The sequence below is a fragment of the Ostrea edulis genome, chromosome 1 (genome assembly GCF_947568905.1).
Source record: "Ostrea edulis chromosome 1, xbOstEdul1.1, whole genome shotgun sequence".
Taxonomy (NCBI): Eukaryota; Metazoa; Mollusca; class Bivalvia; order Ostreida; family Ostreidae; genus Ostrea; species Ostrea edulis.
The window spans coordinates 14969854-14993995 of record NC_079164.1 but is presented as its reverse complement, the minus strand read 5'-3'; the positions used below and the strand labels follow the sequence as shown (position 1 = coordinate 14993995).

Below are 24142 nucleotides of genomic sequence, written 5' to 3'. Positions count from 1 at the left end.
ACATATAGTTGCTATATACATGTATAAACAGAGGGTGACCAAAAGAGAAACGACAGTCAGTAGAACAGACGAAAGATCATGGATGGACTCGGGGCATGGTGGACCATATAACAGGTCAGAGACAGTGGTGACCCACGGTAAAGGCCTTACGTACTTTCAGCACAAGGAAGACTAAGCATACATATAGATTACATCTCTTCCTTAAGTCAAACAGAAAGAATTTGAGGCATCGTTTAGGATTATTCCTTTGACAGTGAGACTCGAATATTTTTATTTTTTATACTATGAATTGCCATTAATTTCTATCATTAAAGGCTGTCAACAAAAGGTCGAAATAATAAAATGTATGGTCATTCATGTGTGTTTGTTTATTTGTATTACATCCGTTTGATATTTGTTTTTCTCAACGAACATTGACCAAGTTCCTAAATCCTATAATTAAGAGAAGGGCAAACTCGGATCCCTGGATAACTAGAAGTGGGATCACGTGCCCAGGAGAAGTAAACATTATCTGTTGACCGTTCACACCCGCCCTGATCTTGACCAGGTAAATGGAGTAATATGTAGTCAAAATCAGTATGTAAAGAACCGACTAACAATTGGTGAAGTGTCACAAATTTAGAACTATGTATGACTCTCAGGGCAGTAGTAGTGTGGGTTTATCGTACTTACTGCTAAGGGCAGTAGTAGCGTGGGTTTATTGTACCTACTGCTCAGGGCAGTATTAGTGTGGTTTTTTATCGTACCTACTGCTCAGGGCAGTGGTAGCGTGGGTTTATTGTACCTACGGCCCAGGGCAGTATTAGTGTGGTTTCTTTATCGTACCTACTGCTCAGGGCAGTAGTAGCATGGTTTCTTTATCATACCTACTGCTCAGGGCAGCAGTAGTGAAATTTCTTTATCGTACTTTATAGAAGTGAGAATATAACGTTACGGGGAATAGAAAAGAAGCAACCCTCCTCTCTTGTTGCTATTGTTTCTTCTGTAAATATAAGATTTTAGTTTTTTTTTACTTTAATCATCTTTAATCTAAATTGTGCCCAGTAAATACCAGTGCATATTCATTGACTGATAAATGTACGACGAAGACATGCCATGATACATGCGATGCATTGAAACTAATTTTATAAATTGTCAGTAACAACAATTGAATAACGTAACGTTTACAAATATTGTACATTTAAGGAATGACTTTAATTCTGGGTCAGTTTACGTTGAAGTGGATTATAAAAAAACGTAAACTGACCCAAACCAGGTTATACTCGTATAATTTGCCCTAGAATTAAAGTCATTCCTTATAATTTAATGCAAGCGACAAAGATGCTAACCTTCGTTTATCAAAATGTACATAAACTCGGAAAAATACAAGTCAACTGAGCCGCGCAATGATTCACTGAACAACAACGACACGAAGCGTCTAGCTGTGAAGGTCCCCATCTTTAATCTTAGTTCTACGGAGCCTAGCCATTTATCAAAATACTAGTATTGTATCGAAAGTGAAGTTTGTCATAATAGAAATATGTGTAGACTATGCATGCAATGCGTATATCTCTGCTGCTCATCTCCGACAGACAAACTAATATTAACAGCTGTGAAAGAGAAACTTCAAACTTACTATGCGACTACATATGGCAGAAGGGGTGTTAATCAAATGTGGATTCGAAAAAATTCTAAAGAACTTTTAGTAAACTTGAAATCGCAGAATTTTCCCCAAATCAATAACATTAAAACCTATGACTTTTCAACACTAGACACGACCATTCCTCACGATAAATTAAAGACTAGACTTTTTGACAACATAGGCAGTTGCTTCTTCAACAAAAATGGAAAACGGAAATATTCATATCTAGTGATCAGTCATTCAAAACCTTACTTTGTTAAACACCACTCTGATTCCACGCACTGTGAAGTTGAAATAAAAAATATGCTAGAGTTCCTCATTGACAATATCTTCGTGGTCTTTGGTGATCAGGTCTTCCAACAGTCTGTTGGAATTCCCATGGGCACGAATTGTGCTCCTTTGTTAGCTGACCTGTTTTTATATTCATATGAAACATAATTTATTCAAAAACTTGTACGTGAGAAGAAAAAATCTCTCGCTGTGGTCTTCGATTCGACATTTCGATATATCGATGACGTTTTGTCTATTAACAAAAATACCTTTCATTCATATGTCGATTTGATATATCCCTGTGAGCTCGAAATAAAGGACACCACAGAATCGTCCACTTCTGCTTCATACTTAGATATTTTATTGAAAGTAGACATTAACGGCAAATTGACAACTCAACTGTATGACAAACGGGATGATTTCAGCTTCTCCATCGTCAACTTCCAATATTTATGTAGCAATATTCCATTGTGTTTATATCTCTCAACTGATTGGATATGCAAGAGCTTGTTCTGCGTATAGTCAGTTTTTAAATCGAGGTAAGCTACTGACTAACAAGTTGATGGTACAGGGGTTTCAACAGTCTCGATTGAAGTCAGCATTTCGCAAATTCTATTCGTCAATACTACCTATCATTGGGTCAAATGCTGTCTTAAGTATTTCATACCGATTGTTAAGCCGTTCTTGGCACACTGATTTTGACTGCGGATAACTCCGTTTACCTGAACAGGAATGAAAACAAATGAATATTTTCTTTAATTTTGGAAATAAAAGAAAAATATGCAAAATGTTAACGTCACGGATTATTGATCAATCAATTTTTTTTTTATTCATTGCAATATTAAATTCATTGAAACTGAATATGAAATGGCCGCGTTTGTTTCGCTATTTTTGTACATTCATTCTGAGTGTCGTTATATCAAAATACAAATTGCAATTTGTATATTCCAGGTCTCTTCCCAAAGACAGATGTTAGATAAACATATACATTTTTATATACATGTATGAAAACAGATAAATTGATTTTAGAAAACTTCTCCTCAGGAAAGATTGAAACATTTTTGGCGGGGAGAGGGTTGTGTACGGTTTGCACGAAACGATAGGCATGCCCTGCATGCGTTGATTTTTTTTCGGCATTATTTGTTTTATCCTGAGGTTAGTTTACTGACTTCTAAACGTGTTGGATAAAAGGAAATTAATATATTTTAACGTTGGAAATAAAGGAAAAAGATGCATAAATTGTATTGTCGCGTAATATTGATTATTCAACAATATTTATTCATCACTCTATCATTGAAACTGTCGCGTCTGTTTCGCTATTTTTGTTCATTCTATCTGTGTACCCTTAAAACACGTGTGCAATTTGTATATTTCAGGCCTTTTCTCAAAGACAGTTATTTAATAAACCTCTATATTTTTACATACGTGTATGACAACAGATAAAATAATTCGAAATAACTCATCAGGCAAGACTGGAAGATATTTTGATCGGGCAGGGGGGTGCATCTAGACATCGTACAGGTATTAGCTATTCGATAAAGGACGTGTCACCTTGGATAAGAAGGGAAAATACAAAACAAAAAGAAACAATCAAAATATGATTGAGATAGATTGAGAAATAAATCAAATATGTAAACAAATAGATAAAACAAATATTGACTGATTACAGTAATGATCAACAGATATGCGAGCGGATCTAACATCCAATTTCAATTAGATTGTTGCATTTGCCTCAATTTTAAACTTATAGAAAACTGCATTCATTTTTGAGAGACAAAAGATATAAACACCCCTTTCGTCATATTTGAATTGCCCCCGCCGATTTTCACACCTTCTGTACAATGTTAATAATTTTATTTCAAATACCCGGATTAGCTTACCTCTATTGTGGTAAAATAAAAAGCACCTTGGAATTTGCGTAGAATATACAAGTCATACACAGGTCGGTCTTTGCTGTATGCAGACAGTTCCATAAACAATTTTGATGAAAATATTTTTTTATTTAATAAGAGAAACTTGATCATACAAGTATCACAAGACAAATGAATTATTCCTATATACAAAAAAGAGGAATAAAATAAAGAATAAAGAAAAGAAGAAATAACTGCAGAGATATACATGTCTCTGCACTTGCTAGATACTACCAAGAGTGATAAAATGGTATCGGATTATGCTCTGCCTGGTGTTTTTTTTTAATTTAAATTTTTTTTTACAAACTGTTCTTTCGATTATTTGCAGATTTTCACCATTGGAAGCACGTCTTAGAGACATTTTGAAATAATTCTTCCAATTCCCAACAATGTTTACCTGTCCTACATTCCATGCCTAAACGACTTGCACGGTCTGTACATTTCTAAGACCATGGATTGAATGATCTGCACGTTTCTATGGGCGTGGCTTGATCATGCTCGGAACGATTCTTGCACGAAACGATTTGGACGGAACGGTGAACAGTCTGCACGAAACCCTGAACAGTCTGCACGGAACGCTGAACGGTCTGCACGGAACGCTGAACGGTTTGCACGGAAGGAAACGAAACGCTTTGGATGTGTAGTAGCACGCTTCAGGGTCTGTATATAGATATCGATATAAATAAGGTATGCTATTTAAATATCGATATAAATAAGGTATGCTATAAATCAAATAAACTTTATTCCATACAGGCGTTATTTCAAAGCAGTCACATGACTAGATTGTCACACGCTAACAACAAAGAGTTGTAGAATAATATGGGTCGACCTATCATGCATGTATATAATGGTGTAAAACCGTGTATGCAAAGTCACATTTTCTCAAGGTTCTTAAAATTGCCCCTTTGAACTGCATCACTCTAAAAATAGGTTACCCCCCAAAAGAACTTTGTAACACGTAATACTTTCACGGACTATCATATTGATATCCTCATTATTTAGATACTTGATATGATAACTTCAAGCGACCCGAAATCGACCCTATCCAGGTGAGTATTAACAGATTGTCATGTTTATCTTTTGACAAAAAAATTTACTTTTTAATACCGAGACTTTCATCTTTGTGTAGATGGGGCAGCGAGAATTTTGAACAAATTATTACAAACGCATTACAAAATCATATTCTTCTAAAGGTAGTCTAACGTGAAAATGCATGTTATAGTAACGTGTAAGGTTTATAACACGCGTTTTTCATAACAGAGAACGTTATGACAAGTCTAACAGACGCTATGTGGTCTTTGTTGGTTCCCTGCTCATTCATTTCATCGCCATGGCAATGCCGTCTGCGATGTTGGGGATCGTTTATGTTGACGTCATCAGAGAATTTGAAGCAGACGCTTCCTTGGTGGCCTTAATGCAGTCTTTGTATCGCGGTATCGTGTTTGGTGGAGGTAGATGTATGTTTTGTTATTAAACATATTACACAATGCTATTTAACAGAATTTAAAATCAGTGAGAATGAATGATCTAAAATTGTAATAATCATATTTTTTGTTGGGTGATGTTTTGTCTGCATCCTCTCAAAAGCATTGCTACGGGTCTCTCTATATCAATGATTAAATCATCGAATGGAGTGTAAGATTATATACATGTACATGTATTCTAAAAGCTAATCTGTCATAAACGGACAAAAATCACATTCTTCATATAGTCGGAACATCGCTAAGTGGAGAAAGAAACCTCCGATGTAATACGTCAACAACATTTGGATCACTTGACAAGAAAAATGGCGGTACCCGACTCGTCCTCACTCTACACGTTTTGTAATTGACCGCAAAGAAACCTTTACCGTATTGGTTCCAAAGCTGCTGTTTAATTTCCTTAAAGAAAACAATGTGTTTATACGGTGTGGCCGTTGGACCGAGCGAAGTGTGAAATGGTCATTGGTGTTCATAATTCGATTAAGTACTGTAAGTTAGAAACACTTTAAAATCTATATTATTAATGAAATTCCTCTTGCGTTAAACGCCCAGTAACATCTAAATATGGAAGGGGAAATATATGAGGATAACAACAGGATCCGCTACGCGCATTGATGAAGTTTTCCATCCAATTTTTCGTTTGATACATGCATCAAATAGAGAATCATAAGTTTCATTTCTTAAATCAAACAATTATAAACAACAATACATCCCGTTCCTAATTCAAAAGACGTTCAACACTAAGCAAAATTAACCAAAAAATTCAAAGTAATATAAAAATAAGAGTAAATATTTCGTATATTTTTTATTCAAAGAAATTCATAAACTCGTTGATCTATTTAGTTGTATTACTGTTTTCTATTTGATGATTGGCTAAAAACTGTAACTATAATCATTTTACAATTCATTTTTAACAAATGGAGTGTATGAATTACAAATTGCACGTCAGTCTTGTATTTTTGGCATTGAATATTAAAACACGAAAAACAGTAGAAGGAACTAATGAACAAAGCAAAATGGCGTCGCCTATATGGATTACAAAATTTTCATTGAACGTATGTAGAGATTATCTCTTCATTTGCTCATCTTTGTCATTTTTTTTCTTTTACATACGTGTTACCTTAAGATCCTTCAGCCAATCCGAGATTCGCTCGGTATTGATGACCACTTTATGCCTTCATTTTCAAATGACAGGCATTTCTAAGAGCTACGTTCCATGTCTTTCTCCGAGTAGTAGTACAATCTAAACAGTTTTTGAAAGACATCATATTTTGTTTACACATAATACCATGATTGATTCGACATTATAATTGTTTATCGATATCGTAGGGCAACAAATGTAAAAAGTCAGCATGCACAGAAACGCTTGTATTATAACAGACCTTTTCCTTTTAGTTCTTACAAGTTTATTGTTATTTCGGGTTTCCAAAATTTTGGCTTGAGCATCACTGAAGAAACATTATTTGTCGAAATGCGCCTCTGGTGCATCAAAATTGGCACCGTATAAGTTTAACATTACGACCCCTGGGTCGAGGCCTCAACTGGTGGACTGTTAGTCCCCTAGGGTATCTACAGTCCAGTAACTAAGGATTTCGTTATCAGCTTGAAAATACAGATGTATATCTAATTGCTGTGATAGGATTGAGAAATTCATTTCAAAATTAAGGGTTATCTCATTCATGTATAGTTCTGATCTTTAGACGAATTTGACTCCTGCCTTTGACACTCTGTTTTTCCTTTTAGTTCTTACAAATTTAATGCTATTTTGGATTTCCAAAGTTTCAGCTTGAGCATCACTGAAGAGACATTATTTGTCGAAATTGCGCATCAAAATTGATACCGTTTTACCTTTAAGATAATGATATTTATATTCACAACTTTTTCATTAAACAAAGCTTACACCTTGATAGTAAAGCTACATGCCTTTTGCGAAGCTTGTTCTTGTTGCTTGTACCATTGTAAGAAAACAAGAATTGGGTAGTAAACACTTAAGATCAATAAATTGATCGTTACAGATTTTGTTTTTAATACGCACTGGAACACCCGCACCAAGAGGAATGCCATTTGCCACTGACAATGGAACATGGAACAACATGTGAGGTGTTACTATCACAAGCATCTGCCACCGACTCACATGGAAACGACTGTTGAAGTGTGTTGACAAAATTAGAATTATTTCAGTCTCCGGAAGAAGTGCTAGGAGCCTGTGTAGGGATATTCATATAAACAGAATTACTACTGGATTTCAAAGCCTCGAAATTGCTGCTGCCAGCTGATCGTAATCGATTGAAGGGTTGCTGGAACAGCTTACTGGAGGTAATGATGAATTGGCATCAACAACATCACAAGGGGAAGACGTCATCAACAACATCACAAGGGGAAGACGTCATCAACAACATCACAAGGGGAAGACGCCACAGAAGGAGCTTTTTGAGTGTGTAGCCTCTTCTTTCCTTATGAGTTTGGATTTGGATTTTCCCTTTTCTTTTGTGGCATCTTATTCTACAATAATTCCAAGCATGTTGTAATTGACATGGGTGAGAATATGACAGAGACACTAATTGTAGCCACCCAGTTATGATCACAATGGGATATGAGACACTATGCAAAGATCCTGATCGTGTTAAAAAGGCATAGGTCTTGCCATGATAAAATTGTCAAGATATCAGTATCATTTAAGTGTCAGTTAAGACAGGTCAGTCACAAGTGAATTAGTAGCAGATCATTATACATAAAAGCTAAGCAAGTATATTCTCATCTCAATTAGAAATGAGCTATAAATAAACAAACTTAGCTGCAACTATTTCATGACAATTATGGGCAACCAATTGTAAATAAATAAACAAATCCTCCCAACTCCTGCACATATGTCGGGAAGAATAACATTAACAAACTTGTTGCCTTTGCATAAATATCAAGGAATCAGATAGTGATCCTCCAACAAACTGATCAAACTGACACAAACAGGTTATTGTGAAGAAAGCTGGCATAATATGTAGACAAACAGCTAATAACTATATGATTACTAAATAAAACTGATACTGTCTTATATTAATAAATATGAACACACAGCCAGAAATTATCATTTGCATAACAAGTTAATAAACAAGGAATAACTTTCCATGTGGAGATCAGACATTATTAAGCACCATATGTGCTATGAACTAGTATTGATACTTATCTAGTCCTGATTCTTTGCCCGTCTCGCCAAATGGGAGGTATGGAGGACAGCACTTTTAACACTTTGCAAGTACTTGCTCATAAACCGATGGCCATGGTTGCTGTCTTTTATGTGGACCCAGTCACGCTCCATGTATTTCATGTCTGGGTCCCAGAAGCCACGGTTGTGCCAAAATAAGAGATTACTGTTTGAAGAGTGACACTGGTCATGAAAAAGTTTATTGGTATTATACTGATTGTCTACTTTTGATGGATATCTACGTAGCAATTGTCCAATAATTACATAAGAGAAGTTATTGGTTAACAGTAAAAAGTGTGCCAGAGCCATGATTTGAAGAGCAACATCGTGTGGTGTTGCCTGTGCACCTGCTAAGTCATTTCCCCCAATCACAAATACCGCCCTCGGTGTGAATATTTTGAAAGTCAAGAAGTTCCCAGGAAATAGCCAGCTCGTAGGTCCTGAGATCGCCCCTAGCACGAATTATCACTTCAAAACTATCTTTCTGAAGACGTAAATATTATAATGTTGCACATTGTTCATAAATACACCGAACCTCCTAATGAAGGAATGGCCCATCAGCACCACTGTTCTTGGCTTTGGGTATCGAATGCTTATCTTCATGCCATCTGCTGGACTAATCAATTAATTATCGAAATGTTCAAATCGATTTACCTTAAGTGGTATCTCAGATCTGTTCGGACAAACAATTGTTGGATAATTATATGGACTTCAAATCTTCAGTTAAAACCTCGTGCTTCACCAGATTTTCATTATTTGGAATTCGATCCCGATCTGAGTTGAACCCGATCTTAATACAACAAGTAATGATAATTACAAATTATAAAGTATCATGGAATTACAATGTAAAAAGCTTGCATATAAAACTTTTTATGAGACATAAAATTTTATTTATAAGTATATATTTAGGACTATCAAACATGGCGACAGCTGCTGGAGGATCCACATGTAGTTATATTAATGGACCCCAGTAATCGAAACCAACAGCTGTTTTCCCGGCACAGCATTACTTGACAAAATCACGGAAAATTCTCAACGATGTATAAGGACTCCAGTTTTTATAATATTTGATATTCTTTATTGATTGAATCATACCTAAAGAGAAATATGTAAACCAGTTTAAAAAAGCAGAAACCTTTGGATTCATGTGACAGGTCATTATGACCTATCATGATTCAGGACCAAGTTAAGTTTGAAAAATATCACAATCACTGGGTGAAAACGTTTAGGTAATAACTTTCTGAATTGAAATACATTTTTATCTTAATTCAAACATAATTGGTCAAGGTAAATGTATAGCATATTTTACATTATCAACATCTGGAAATGCCTCATATGTAGTTTTTGGGATTGTAGTAGTTCCATTGAAACAGGTCTGATTGTATTTTATAGATATCAATATCTACATGAGTGTCTTACATGTATCTGTTTGTTTCTTTTCGGTAATAAATGCAACAGGGTAGTTGATATGGAGAGATTTGCAATCAAGTTATTCTACAAATACATGGGGAAAATTTATCCTGCCACTGTCATATGACTTGCACTAAAGTTATTCACAATTACCTTGGAAATATTCTTCCGTCCAATGGCCACTGCAAGAAAAGAAACATCTGACAATTTTGCTGGTCATCAAAATTGCAATTCTACCTTCCCTTTATATATACTGAAGCATGCTTTACATGTTTCAATGTCAATGAATGAATGAAATTAACAAGAAAATGCTTGGTATTTAATGCATACTTTTGTAAGCGTTTATTTTGCATATATAATCAAAGAATGGTAAACATTAATCATTTATATAATTTGAAATTAAAATTTTTAAATGTATAATCAACATGTATTCTAAAAAGTTTAAAGAACGTTTTCTAAATTTGAAATCACAAAACCTTTTTTTTCAAATTAACCACATCATAATGTATGACTTTTTTGATCAATTAAAGACTAAACGTTTTGCCATCATAGACAGTTTCTTCGATAAAAAATTAAGAAAAGGAAATATTCATATCCAGCGGTCAGTCATTAAAGTAATCAATTTGTTAAACATCATTCTGATTTTTCGCACAAGTAATTTGAAGTTGATATTAAAAAGATACTAGAGTTTCTCATTGGAACTACCCTCGTAGTCGTTGGTGACCAGGTCTTCCACCAGTCTTTTTGAGCTAACATAGATACGAATTGTGCTCCTTTGTTAGCTGACGATTTGTCGATTCGATATATCTCAGATAACTCGAAATAAAAGACACTACAGAGTCTTCCACGTCTGCTTCGACTTGAATATTTTATTGAACTTAGATGTTAATGTTAACTAAAAACTCAACTTTGTAACAAAGGGATGGGCTTCAGTTTCTCCATCGTCAACTTCCCATATTTGTGTAGCAATAATTCATTATCATTTGCATATGATGTTTATGACCCTCAACTGATTCGACACGTAAGAGCTTATTCTGCGTGTGGTCGAGGCAGGCTACTGACAAACAAATTAATGTTACAGGGGTTTCAACAGTCTCATTTTAAGTTAATACTTCGCAAATTCTATGGTCGTTATAATGATCTAGTTTGCCAATACAGTCTGTCATGGGGTCAAATGCCGTCTGCCGTGTTTCATACCAATTGTTAGGCATTCTTCGTTCGTTACAAACTGGTTTTGACTACGGATTACTCTGTTTACTTGAACAACTTATAGGGCTCTAGGTGGATGTGAGCAATCGATAAGAGGTGCTTAATCTTTCTAGGCGCCTGATCCCACCTCTGGAATATCCAGGGGTCCGTGTTTGTCCGACCCTTTAATTTTGTATTCCATGTAGGAGTTATCGTATGAAATTGATCACTGTTAGGTATCTTCGCCTTTTCATGTATAACATGTGAAAATCTTAAGCAAACTAAAAAAAACACATCAAAAGCATAAGAAAACACCACAGGGGTAAAATATACTACTCAAAATTTGATAAGGATCATAGATATTTTTCTGTTTAAAAAATTAATAGCTGAATAACTGGCAATATTGTGTCCAAGTGAAATCAAAATCGTCTTCAACAAACTTGCACGTTCATTTCATGCCCTGGGAAATGCGTTTCTCATCACAGTTTATGCTTTTGCAACCATTGCACGATTTTCACTCAGGCATCGATGTCTGATTCTTTCTAAGATTTCAAACTCACTTGAGTGTTTACACTACGTTTATCAACACAATGCCCCCTCAACGTGTAAGGCGTCGTCTGACGACAGAACAACTGGGCAGATGTATTGGAATGCTTGACGCTGGCTATTCACAACGTGACGTTGCAAATGCACTAAACGTCACCCAGAGCGTTGTAAACAGGGCCTGGAACCGACAGTAAACTTTTGGTACAGCAGCACACTGACATGGGGGTGGTCGTCAGAGGTCGACAACCCAACGCCAAGACCATTTTGTGGCTCTTCAGGCACGACGCCATCCCTTCTGGACAGCAACCAGCCTACGTAATGACCTCCTGAACGCCTCGGGGGTGAATGTGTCCACTCAGACGATACGGAATCGGCTTCACAATGCAGGTCTCAACTCGAGAAGGGCATGTGTTTGAGTCCCTCTGACTGTTCGACACCGGCGGGAGCAATTGGACTGGGCTGAAGATCATGTCACTTGGACACAGAACGATTGGGTTCAAGTTCTGTTCACCGATGAGTCCAGGTATTGTTTGGACTTTACAGACAGGAGGCACCGAGTGTTGCGACGACAACGTGAACGTTTCCATGATGCCAACATCAGTGAACATGACCGTTATGGTGGTGGTTCCATCATGGTCTGGGGTGGAATCAGCAGGGATGGAAGAACAGATCTTCATGCCCTGGAGAGAGGAACCATGACGGGGGTGCGGTACCGGGATGAGATCCTCGATGTTTACGTCAGACCCTACGCTGGTGTTGTTGGCCCTGAGTTCATCCTGATGGATAATAACGCCCGTCCTCATCGCGCCAGGGTGGTGGAGCAGTACCTTCAGCAGGAGACAATTGTCCGTATGGACTGGCCAGCGCGCTCGCCGGACTTGAACCCGATTGAGCATGTATGGAACATGCTGCTGGTTGCCCTTTCATGCCGTAGAGCACAACCCACGACTTTGGCAGAGCTCGGAAACGCCCTCGTGGAAGAGTGAAACAACCTTCCCATTGGAAACATCCGGGTGCTTATTGACAATACATACCCGGTATTGACACTTCATCGACTAAGTGTAATGATGGACTATCCCAAAAAACTGTAATTCTTTCTCTGGTTTGCTGTTAACTTTTTGTAATGAAATGCCTTTTGGTGTTGTTATCAGATTTCAAGCATTCCGTATTGATAAAAGTTCATGTCGTTCATGAATTTTCATTCATAACCTGAGTAAACACGATTCTGAGTCAAATTTATGTCTTTTGTTATGTTAGTGGTAAATTACACACATATAACCTAGTGATCCTTATCAAATTTTGGGTAGTATATATATTTAATTATCACAACGTAAAACAAATATTTGCCACTCATACTATTCACATATGTTGGAAAACATACATGTGTCTTGCGTGCTTATCATTCATGATTAGCATCGGTTTCAAAACATGTTACATATGTGTTGTAATTTCACTTTTGTATGATGAAGTTTTTCCAGGATGCCTACATTTGTTAGAATTAGACACTAAGGTCACATTCACAGATGGAAACTCCGAAAGTGCAGTTTTATAAAAATATTTGTATACTTAAAAGAAATAATACCCTGTATAGAGCCTTTGATTCCTATTCATTTGGAAGGTAATGGCCATTGAAAAATGAAATTGTAAATCTTTTCATTATATATTTCCTCCTCACAAAAATATTAACAGGTCTGAAAGAGAAATTTCAAACTTACTGTGCGACTACATATACCAGAAGGGGTACCCCGTTACTTAAATGTGGATTCTAAAACATTCTAAAGAACCTTTAGTAAACTTGAAATCGCAAAACTTTTCCCAAATCAATAACACTAAAACCTATGACTTTTCAACACTATACACGACCATTCATCACCATAAATTATAGACTAGACTTTTTGACATCATAGACAGTTGCTTCTTCAGCAAAAACGGAAAAAGGAAATACCGTGGTATTCATATCTAGAGTGATCAGTCATCCCAAAACGTACTTTGTTAAACACTATTCTGATTCCACGCACAAGTATTCTGAAGTTGAAATTAAAGATATGCTGGAGTTCCTCATTGACAATATCTTCGTGGTCTTTGGTGATCAAGTCTTCCAACAGTCTCTTGGAATTGCCATGGGTACGAATTGTACTCCTTTGTTAGCTTACCTGTTGCTATATTCATATGGCTCGCACCGGTAAGTGAGAAAGTTTCCCAGTTTACTTTCGGAAGGTCGGTGGTCTCTTCCCAGGTATATTGTATCTGGGTTCTCTCTTCCACCAATATAAACTGGGCGCCACCAGATAACTGAAAAATTGTTGAATGTGGCGGAAAACATCAATCAATCAATCAATCTATATTCATATGAAAAAGCTTCTACGTGAGAAGAAAAAAATATCTAGCTGTCACCTTCAGTTCGACATTTAGATATATCGACGACGTTTTGTCTATTAACAATAATAACTTTCATTCATATGTGAATTCGATATATCCCTGTGAGCTTGAGATTAAAGACACCACATAGTCGTCCACTTCTGCTTCATACTTAGATATTTTATTGAAAGAAGACATTAACGGCAAACTGAAAACTCAACTGTATGACAAACGGGATGATTTCAGCTTATCCATCGTCAACTTTCCATATCTATGTAGCAATATTCCATTATCACCTGCATATGATTCGATAGGCAAGAGCTTGTTCTGTGTATAGTCAGTTTTTAAATCGAGGCAAGCTACTGACAAACAAGTTGATGGTACAGGGGTTTCAACAGTCTCGATTGAAGTCAGCATTTCACAAATTCTATGGTCGTTATAACGATCTAGTTCGTTAATACATCCTATCATTGGGTCAAATGCTGTCTGACGTGTTTCATACCGATTGTTACGCTGTTCGTGGCACACTGATTTGACTGCGGATAACTCCGTTTACCTGATCAGGATATAGGGCTCACGGCGGGTGTGACCGGTCGACAGGGGATGCTTACTCCTCCTAGGCACCTGATCCCACCTCTGGTGTGTCCAGAGATCCGTGTTTGCCCAACTATCTATTTGTATTGCTTATAGGAGTTATGACATTGATCACTGTTCATTATCTTCGCCTTGAATGAAAAAAATGAAAAGTAAAATGTTCAAAATAAATTCCAGGAGGACATATCATGGCGTATTAATACATTTTCTGAAAATATATATACAGTCACGATGAAAATGACTGCAATTGACAACTGTGTAAAAATCGTACACTCCGTTTAGCTGATCAGGATATAGGGCTCACGGCGGGTGTGACCGATCGACAGGGAAATGCTTACTTCTCATAGACACCTGATCCCACCTCTGGTGTGTCCAGGGGTCCGTGTTTGCCCAACTCTTTATTTTGTATTGCATATAGGAGTTATGACATTGATCACTGTTCGTTTTCTCCACCTTTCACTGAAGTCAAAGTTTGTTACATTTCTTCGAAAACATGTAAGCACATGACTCCAAATGTTACACAGATGTCTCTAAAACATGATACAAGTTAACCCAAGCAATTGATCCAGTAAGTCAAACATGTGGGAACCGAGATTGCACTTAAGAGACACTTACCTGCCCCGAATCTCGTTTCGAGGGATACCATCTCAGTTTGGATACGCAGAATAATAATTGCTCAGTGAGATAATTTCCCTTGTATTTTTCGATATTCACGGAACTCCTGTTTTTACATTCGATGTAAATATGAAGATCCGACCGGACAACGACATCAGGTGTTTCGTGTTTTTACTTGTTCAAACAACGTTCATGTTAATGTTACATTCGTGTTTTAATTGAAGAATATCATTTTTCTGACATAGCACATATCATACAGTACATGACTGAAATAAAATTAAGTCCAAACTTCTTTTTTTGGGTCACAATTTAGTGCATTAATTGTTTTCGTTGGAATCGAATCAACGCGAGCTCTTCTGTAAATTGAACATACACATTAATAATAGTTGCTAAATTTAAGATATGAAACAAATTATATTAATTTGTTGTCAAAACGTTATGTGTAGGTAAATACAAGTATAAGTATTGAAATTTTATTTTTAAAATCTTTTGATCTATGAAAGCAAATGGCCATTTTAAGAAATTAGCACACAACGCTAATGTACGGTATTCCATTTTTCAGCAAAACATTTGCTTTCATAAAATAGAACATTTACAAAAACATTCAGTGATAAATTCACAAAGAGACATGTCTCTCTCTTATGATGCATGCTAGTGCTGTGATGAGTTTCACAAGGTAAACAAAAACAACAAAAATATTGAGACATGAAACAGAAAATTAGCAAATTCCAGCACATAAGAGATATATTAGAATTAAGGTAAGTAAGTAATTAAGTAATTTTTATTTAAAGTCGGAACTATATACAGGTAACAATAAACATGAGCTAAGAGCTCTTTAACCAGCTATATAGCATAAAACACAAAGCACGAATGATATATAATTGCATGCATAGACATAAAAAAGAAATTTGAAATAAAACAGGACGCATACATGTATACAGACATCACAAGTCATGCATATATATACACAGGGACTAGCTATATCAAGATGCACAGCACTGAAAAAAGTTTGCAACACAAACATAAAAATATGGGTACATACATAGACTAAATAAATATGCATAGAGCAGAGTAAAAATAATACAGTTAAATTTGTACATGTCAACTTAGAAGCATAGTTAGAAGTTGGATCAAAACTTTAAGATTTAGGCAGGAGAGGCTGGAATCTGTATGAGTTGCATTTACAATTTAATTCCCCACACCAATTTTGAATATAATTTGAGAATAGATTATAAGATGTAATATTTCTTGCTTCGTTTGGCAAAGAGTTCCAGAGCTTTGCTGCCTCATATCTAAAAGATTTAATCACGTACCTGGTTGTTCTAAGTCTTGGTACTTCCGCTGTATTTGTATATCTAAAATTGTATGAATGGTTTTTTATAACAACTAGATCTTGTAAAAAAAGTGGGGACATTTTGTTGATAATTTTAAAAGTTTCTAAAGCTCTTGTTTGCTTGTCATATACAGATGCTTTCAATATGGATTGAATTAAAAGCAGATTTACTCAATCCCTATTTGTCAGTGAAAGAGAAACTAAGGTATCATACATTATTCTTTATAAATGAAAAAAAAACCAACCAAACAAACCAACGTGTAATTCCAAACGCGGATTTGAATCAAACGACAACTTTAACGAAGTCATAATTAGGATATTGTGCTTTAATACGGCATTCATTTGATAACAGTAATGTCATATACGGATGCTTTCAATATGAATTGAATTTAAAGCAGATTTACTCAATCCTTATTTGTCAGTGAAAGAGAAACTAATTTACACCCATAGAGATGTACCGATAGATAAGATTGACCAACTTTTCTCGAATTACATTGCTCAATAATTATTAGAACTCATTAGAAATCATATTTCACAGGAGTGGCAGCGGAACTTGTTATCAGACGAGTAGGGGAATTCCCGTGTATGATGGCTGGGTCATTGTTAGGAAGCCTCAGTTTTCTAGCCGCAGCCTTCTCAGAAAGTGTTACCACAATTGTTCTTCTTGTTGGTGTTGGTGGAGGTAGGTTTAATAAACAGTATGGAAAAATATAAAAATCAACAACGTCTTTGATTGAACCCTGAAACGTAACTGATTTTATTTCATTTTTAGGATGTGGATTTGTGTTTCCACTATTCTTGTCATATGTCAATGCCAGACGAGCATTCCAGGGTCACTCATCTATAAACAAGTTCCTTTCATCTATCACCATTGGAGCTGGAGTGGGGTTGTTGGTGACTCCTTATATGACTGAGTATTTCCTACGAGAGTTTGGATGGCGAGGAACTTTCATGATAGCTGCTGGAATATTCTTTCATCTTAACCTGATTGGGATGGCAGTGAAATTAAATTTACCGCCATTAGATCAGACTGAATCTAAAGACTTCAAGTGGAATGACCAATTTGCCGTTTTCAAAAAGAGAGGGTTTTCAATTTACATATTCGATGTTTTTCTCTTTGGAATGTTTGGTAATTGATTTGTTAATATAATATTATCTATAACTCTTGTTTCTTCATCAACATGTTTTATTCATACAATGACGGTATTTAATATTACATGTATTTGAGGCAGGTTTCGCTGAGTCATGGTTTCTACCGGATTTCCTCGTCTCAAACAATTATACGAAAGAAGATGCTGCCTTGTTACTTACTGTGAGCGGCGTATTCAATGTGGGTGGACGAATACTCGCTGTACCTCTATCATCATTCTTTAAGTAAGAAATGAATGTCAAAAGAATTGTGTCGAAAATTTCCTTATTGCTAATAACGAAATAATGGTTTTACAAACATTTCCGTAAACGGTTAATAGGAAATTTAGAGAAGAGCTTTATCATTTATATTTGACAACTTTTGATATTTCTTTCGGACATTAAAACTTTGGCTTCTGCATCGCGAACTTCCGATATTATGTAGAAATATACCCGTGTGGATCCGGGTTAGAATTGCTCCTCCGTACCCCTTGCTTGCCGTAAGAGGCGACTACATGGGGTGGTCCTTTAGATGAGACCGAAAAAACTGACACCCCGTGTCAAATCAAATGTGGCAGGATAAATATTCCCTCCCTGCTCAAAGGCCGTAAAAGCGGAACACATGCCTACATCTTGCAACCCTTCACCGGCAATGGTGACGTCTTCATTTGAGTGAACTATTTTTGAGAGGGACGTTAAACAATATAAAATGAATAAATCCATAAACACCTGATGTGGTGTTTATGTCTCTCAACTGATTCGATAAGCAAGAGTATGATCTGCATTTGATGAAATTTTCAATCGAAGCAAGCTACTTACAAATACGTTAATGTTCCAGGAGTTTGACTAGTACCTTTGAAGTTAGTAAGCCGCAAAAAATATATTCGGTATAATGATCTTATTTGGAAATACAACCTGTCGTTAGATCGAATGCTGTCTGGCGTATTTTATATCAATTGTTAGACCGTTCTTTACATACTGACTTTGGCTGTTGATGACTTCTGTTACAAGATACAGTACTCACCGTGAATGTGATCCTTCAACAGGGATGTTTAATCGTCCTAGGCATCTAATCCGCTTCCTGTACGTCCAGGCACTCCTGCTTGTCCAACTCTTAGCTTCGCATTTGTTATAGGATTGATGAGATTGATTACTGTTTGTTATCTTGACTTTATCTACATCGAATGTATTGTTTAAAGATGTACCATCAGATGAAATTAATATAAATTTTCTGGCGGTTTACAAAAGATCTCGCGATAGTAAGTATTATCAGGATTTCAATACGTAAACAAGTATTGACTCTCTTTTTCAGTCGACCTAAGATACTGTATCATTGGAGCTACATCTGTCTAGCCTTGGCTCTCAGTCATGCTCTATACCCATACTTTCTTCAGTCCTACCCTGTCCTCATGACCGCCTCCGGACTATACGGTACTTGCTTTGGACTACTTAGTTCTCAAGGCGCACCCATTATTCTTCAGTCACTCCCCTTGGATCTTTTTCCGATTGGAACAGCAATCGAAATGACCTCCTATGGAGTTTCAACTGCGGTTGGCGGATATATTGGTGGTGAGTGTGATATATTATCAATTACCGTAATGAAATGCTAGGACAAGGGCTAATCTGTGATATAGATATTAGTATCATTGCTGCACATCTTTTTGTTCAGATTATTTTACGCATCCTACCTTAGTGTACTTGTTCTGTCAGACTTCGCGAAAGTTCTACATCAGATTAGGAGTAAATGAAACATTTACAGACTTATGATCAAGTTGTTGAAATCTTAGAAGTTGGATGGTAGGGTCACCTTAAAACGTAAAGACAGACGATTTCTGTTTCGTTAATATTTCGATGTGGATACCCTTAAATGGAATGACACATGCTATCTATTTTACAATATGTTACCATTAAAATGCTGTTACACGGAGGTATGATTAAAAATATATTGGGATACTTAAAAGGGGACACGTAAAATTGTAAGATAACAAAACATTTAAAACCTGAAAGTGAATACGCATTTACCGAGATATCAGTTTTGGTGATAGAGGTACATTCAATATTTTATTGAAAGCTGGAGTGGGTACAAGGTTTAGAGGTGATCTATAAAACAGTTATGTAAATCACAATTAAAGTTATTCCTTTAAAAGCGTGTATTGTATTTGCATCAGCTGGTGGTGTACATTAACTGGCATTACCAAGGCGAAAATTCTGAAGTTTTAGGGTTAAAAATTAGGCATTTAAATGGATTAAGTATTACCTTTGCAAATATGACAATAAAGAAACTCAGAAGAGGCCAACATGATGTTTTTAATTATGCACACAATTCCTAATTTCATTTACAGAATGAAAAATGGGGGTTGAAGCATAAATCATTTTGACATCCAACACCCCCCCCCTCCGAACGACATACTCAGGAAATTCGCAATTTAAGAAGATATACCATGCATTCAAATTATCTCCCATGACTATCAAAGTAGAGAAGAAAAAATAACCCAAGGGCATGAACCCCTGAACGAGGAGCAATGAATTTCACAATTTAGTAGAAGGCTTCATGAACATCACCACAATCATGCATTTAGTTTATCTCATAATCATATATATGGCAGTAGAGAAGAAGATTTTCTAAGATTTAATACATTTTCGCTACTAGTAGATGCCCATATCTGCCCTGCCCTAGGAACTGAACCCTAACCCAGAAACCATGAATTTCACAATTCAGGTAGATAGCTTCATGGACATCATAATCATTTCTAAAGATTTTCTAAGATCTAATACATTTTAATGATATGGACATTTCGGCCCCGCCCTAGGGCCTGAACCCTTCACACAGGGGCCATGAATGTCACTGTTTTGATAGAGGGTTTCGTGGATATCATAACGATGCATTTAGTTTTTTCATTCATATATATATATATATATATATATATGGGAGAAGAAAATATTTAATACATGTTCACTATATGGTCACATCGGCCCTGCCAATAGACCTGAACTCCTGACCCAGGGGCCATGAATATCACAATTTAAGTAGAGGGCGTCATTGACATCATATACATGCATTTAGTTTTTCTCCCACATGTATAGGAGTCGTGAAGGAGATTTTTTGAAAATATTGCCTTTTTAAAAGTATATTTAACCCCTCACATAGGTCCCAAGGGGTGATAAGGTAATAAATATCATAATTTATATTCCTCTTATCCTGGAGATGTTTCACATCATAACTTGTAACAATTAGCCATCATGATTTAGTTTTCAAAAAGTTAAAAATGTAAGATTGTTAACTGACAACACACGGCGCACGATGATGAAGACCAATGGTAATAGTCACCCGAGTGATTCAGGTGACCTAGAATTACTGTAAGTAAGGGAAAGGTATCTTTTAGGCCTCTATTTTCCCAGGTGCTATTGGCTATAACCAAAATAGTAACATCTTTGTCACAGTCGCAACCAATTAACAATCTTGACACATGGATTCACCGGGTCAAGATATAATGCTCACGGCTGGTGTGACGGGTGAACAGGGGATGCTTACTCCTCCTAGGCACCTGTCTCCACTTCTGGTATATCCAGGGGTCCGTGTTTGCCCAACTATCTATTTTTTATTGCTTATATGAGTTATGAGATTGATCACTGTTCGTTATTTTCACCTTTCATACATTTACAAACATAATTACTTGTGTTGTCCAAAGCATTTCCTTAGTATATGTCACTTTCATATCTCTCTAAGGTATCTTATTGTTTTTTCTTTTTAAATTTCATTACAGGATTAATTCGTGACATCACAAGTGAATATGAAGGCGTCTTTTACACTGCATCGGTATCGTCTATTATTTGTTCGTTTGCATCATTGCTTCTCATTATTGTGGATAACATTTATATAAGAAGAGACAGAAAACACGTTCATAATAACAACTCTGTTTCGATAAGCTCACACCTATAATAATGCATTTGACAATGTGGTCACGATATTGATATCACGTGACGTGGCTTTCAAAATATCCATGAAATTTCAGAAACGATTATTTATCTTTACCCTTTTTAGTTCGTTTTAAACAGTATCCTTAATTAAAAAAAATGTTTAACAGAAAAAAGGGATATACAGTGGAATAACTGTTTCATGTGAGCTCAATTTTCGTAGATTAGGTACTCATATCCTTAGAATTTAAAACTACAATGCTCGCGTGGGGATCCGGGTTAGAATAGGTCCTCAGTACCCCTTGGTTGTCATAAGAGACCAGAAAAATCGAGGTCCCGTGTCACATCAGATGTGGCACGATATAGATCCCTCCCTGCTCATTGGCCATAAGTGCCGAACATAGGCTTAAATTTTGTGGCCCTTAACCGGCAGTGGTGATGTCTCCATATGAGTGAAATATTCTCGAGAGGGACGTTAAACAATATACAATCAATTAATCAAACTACAATGGAATACACAACTTGTATAGTGGTCCAACATACAGAAACGATATTCATGAAATTACATCCCAATGAAAATTTCGAGAATTCACGAAAATCGGTCCCCAGGAATTTAAATAGTTTCAAGGTATACATATAGATTATGAGGTAACATAGCACATTGAGACCTCTATGATAACCGCATGGTTTGGTCGGGGTGGAGGGAGAAATTCTCTCCACGGACAGTGTGAATAGGATATTTATATTGTGTTTTTAAAAAATTTTATTTTACCATAAACTGTGATTGATCTCAACCATGAAAGGTTGTCAGTAAAAATTACATACTAACAAAATGCATAATCATTTATGTGAATGATAACATTTTGAGGCATATGGTTAGAATATAGCATACACATGTTTTGATATAAATACAAATCATTTTGATGAAAAGAATTCTCATTTTGCCATTCATTTTGTTTGCATGAAGAAAAAAAATAAACGGAAAACTATTACACAGTTATTGCAATAACACAGACGACAACGAATAAGGAAAACATATCCCTACAATCGTCAACTGTCAGGAGAGTTATGCAAGGATTCTCAGAATTAGAAGATGGAGGGTTGACAAAATAAAATTGATATGAAGATATAAACTTGGTCACCAAAGGCTTTATACCCTGGATGAATATATTTTTACCCATGATGGGTCAATATTACATATTTTATTCCTCAGTTAGATTAATGCTTAGAATTTCTCCATTTCATTACTTTTAGGGATCGAGAGTAGACTCGTTCATATTATGAATAGAGAATATTACATGCTAAAATCCATATCGTATGTCATCTCAGTCCGAATGGCCCCATATCAGCTAGAGGGTTGATATGGGACCCAAGGGTTGCTATGGGGCTCGAGGGCTGATATGGCATATGGTGTGGATTTTAGCATTATATTCTATTTATCATATGGTGTTTATATATCTCAACTGATTCGATATCCAAGAGCTTGTTCTGCGTATAGTCAGTTTTTAAATCGAGGTAAGCTACTGACAAACAAGTTGATGGTACAGGGATTTCAACAGTCTCGATTGAAGTCAGCATTTCGCAAATTCTATGGTCGTTATAACGATCTACTTCGTCAATACAACCTCGCATTGGGTCGAATGCTGTCTGACCTGTTTCATATCGATTGTTAAGTCGTTCTTGGCACACTGATTTTGACTGCGGATAACTCCGTTTACCTGATCAGGATATAGGGCTCACGGCGGGTGTGACCGGTCAACAGGGGATGCTTACTCCTCCTAGGCACCTGATCCCACCTCTGGTGTGTCCAGGGGTCCGTGTTTGCCCAACTATCTATTTTGTATTGCTTATAGGAGTTATGAGATTGATCACTGTTCGTTATCTTCACCTTGCATCAGATACTGTATTTTTCATATTTATTAATAAATGTGGTATACATGTACATTTTTGTACATACATTATATAAGAGATTTATCTGAATCAATTATTAACTGTATATAATGCCCCAAATGAAATTGGCGTTAAAGTACCGCATAGGTGTTTCTGGTACACCAATGAAAGGTGAAGATAACGAATGAATGTTATCAAATTGAACAACAAACTTGAAAATATAGCATTTGCAACTGTAAGATATTGATTTGTGACCTCCAAATTAACTAGAAACCACAGGCACCTGAACTGGATAGCGTGTTTATAAAGATTTCATGTACATACCCCCTCTACCCAATGAAAACATAAATATAAAACTAATATAATTTATCCAACTGACTAACGACTTTAAAGAGTTTGTACGTTATCAAATTCAAAAACTCAAGATGGAGTATGCAACGAATCTTGATAGCTGTTCAGATGAAATGTGTAGGCTACATATGGGATAAAATGCAGTTGTCCCTACATATATTATGTAGGCCTAATGTTTACTTTGGAGCACAAGATCCGACTTTGGTGTCGCTCAGACAGACATCCCACAAAATCAGGTCATGCAACAGAAAATGTAGTAGAGATAATTTGCGTCTTTTTATTCCATTAGCGTTTCATCAATCTACGTTATAACTTACCCTAGCATGAACATTG

At 36.2% G+C, this 24142-nt stretch overlaps 1 protein-coding gene and 1 long non-coding RNA gene across 3 annotated transcripts; one reads left to right on the top strand and one right to left on the bottom strand.

Annotated features, from left to right (window-relative positions):
- Positions 1-4030: 4030 nt before the first annotated feature.
- LOC125660684 (monocarboxylate transporter 2-like) lies at positions 4031-22540 on the top strand. Its single transcript, XM_048892422.2, has 6 exons — positions 4031-5252; positions 17064-17207; positions 17298-17654; positions 17758-17899; positions 18966-19222; positions 21418-22540. The coding sequence occupies exons 1-6, from the start codon at positions 5132-5134 to the stop codon at positions 21591-21593; spliced, it is 1197 nt and encodes a 398-aa protein (XP_048748379.2). The 5' UTR covers positions 4031-5131; the 3' UTR covers positions 21594-22540.
- LOC130051225 (uncharacterized) lies at positions 6073-9246 on the bottom strand. Of its 2 annotated transcripts, none has more exons than XR_008799642.1 (2): positions 8460-9246; positions 6073-7784 (listed from the first exon to the last, which is right to left on the bottom strand). It is a non-coding gene; the product is annotated as an uncharacterized LOC130051225 (long non-coding RNA). The 2 variants fall into 2 exon arrangements; XR_008799643.1 differs by having other exon boundaries at positions 9136-9246.
- Positions 22541-24142: the final 1602 nt, after the last annotated feature.

Bases quoted from the DNA above. Each gene is read 5' to 3' on its own strand.
- LOC125660684 (XM_048892422.2), top strand. From the start codon at position 5,132: ATGGCAATGCCGTCTGCGATGTTGGGGATCGTTTATGTTGACGTCATC. The intron at 17,208-17,297 runs GTAGGTTTAATA...TTTCATTTTTAG, and splicing joins TCTTGTTGGTGTTGGTGGAG to GATGTGGATTTGTGTTTCCA. The intron at 19,223-21,417 runs GTGAGTGTGATA...ATTTCATTACAG, and splicing joins GGTTGGCGGATATATTGGTG to GATTAATTCGTGACATCACA.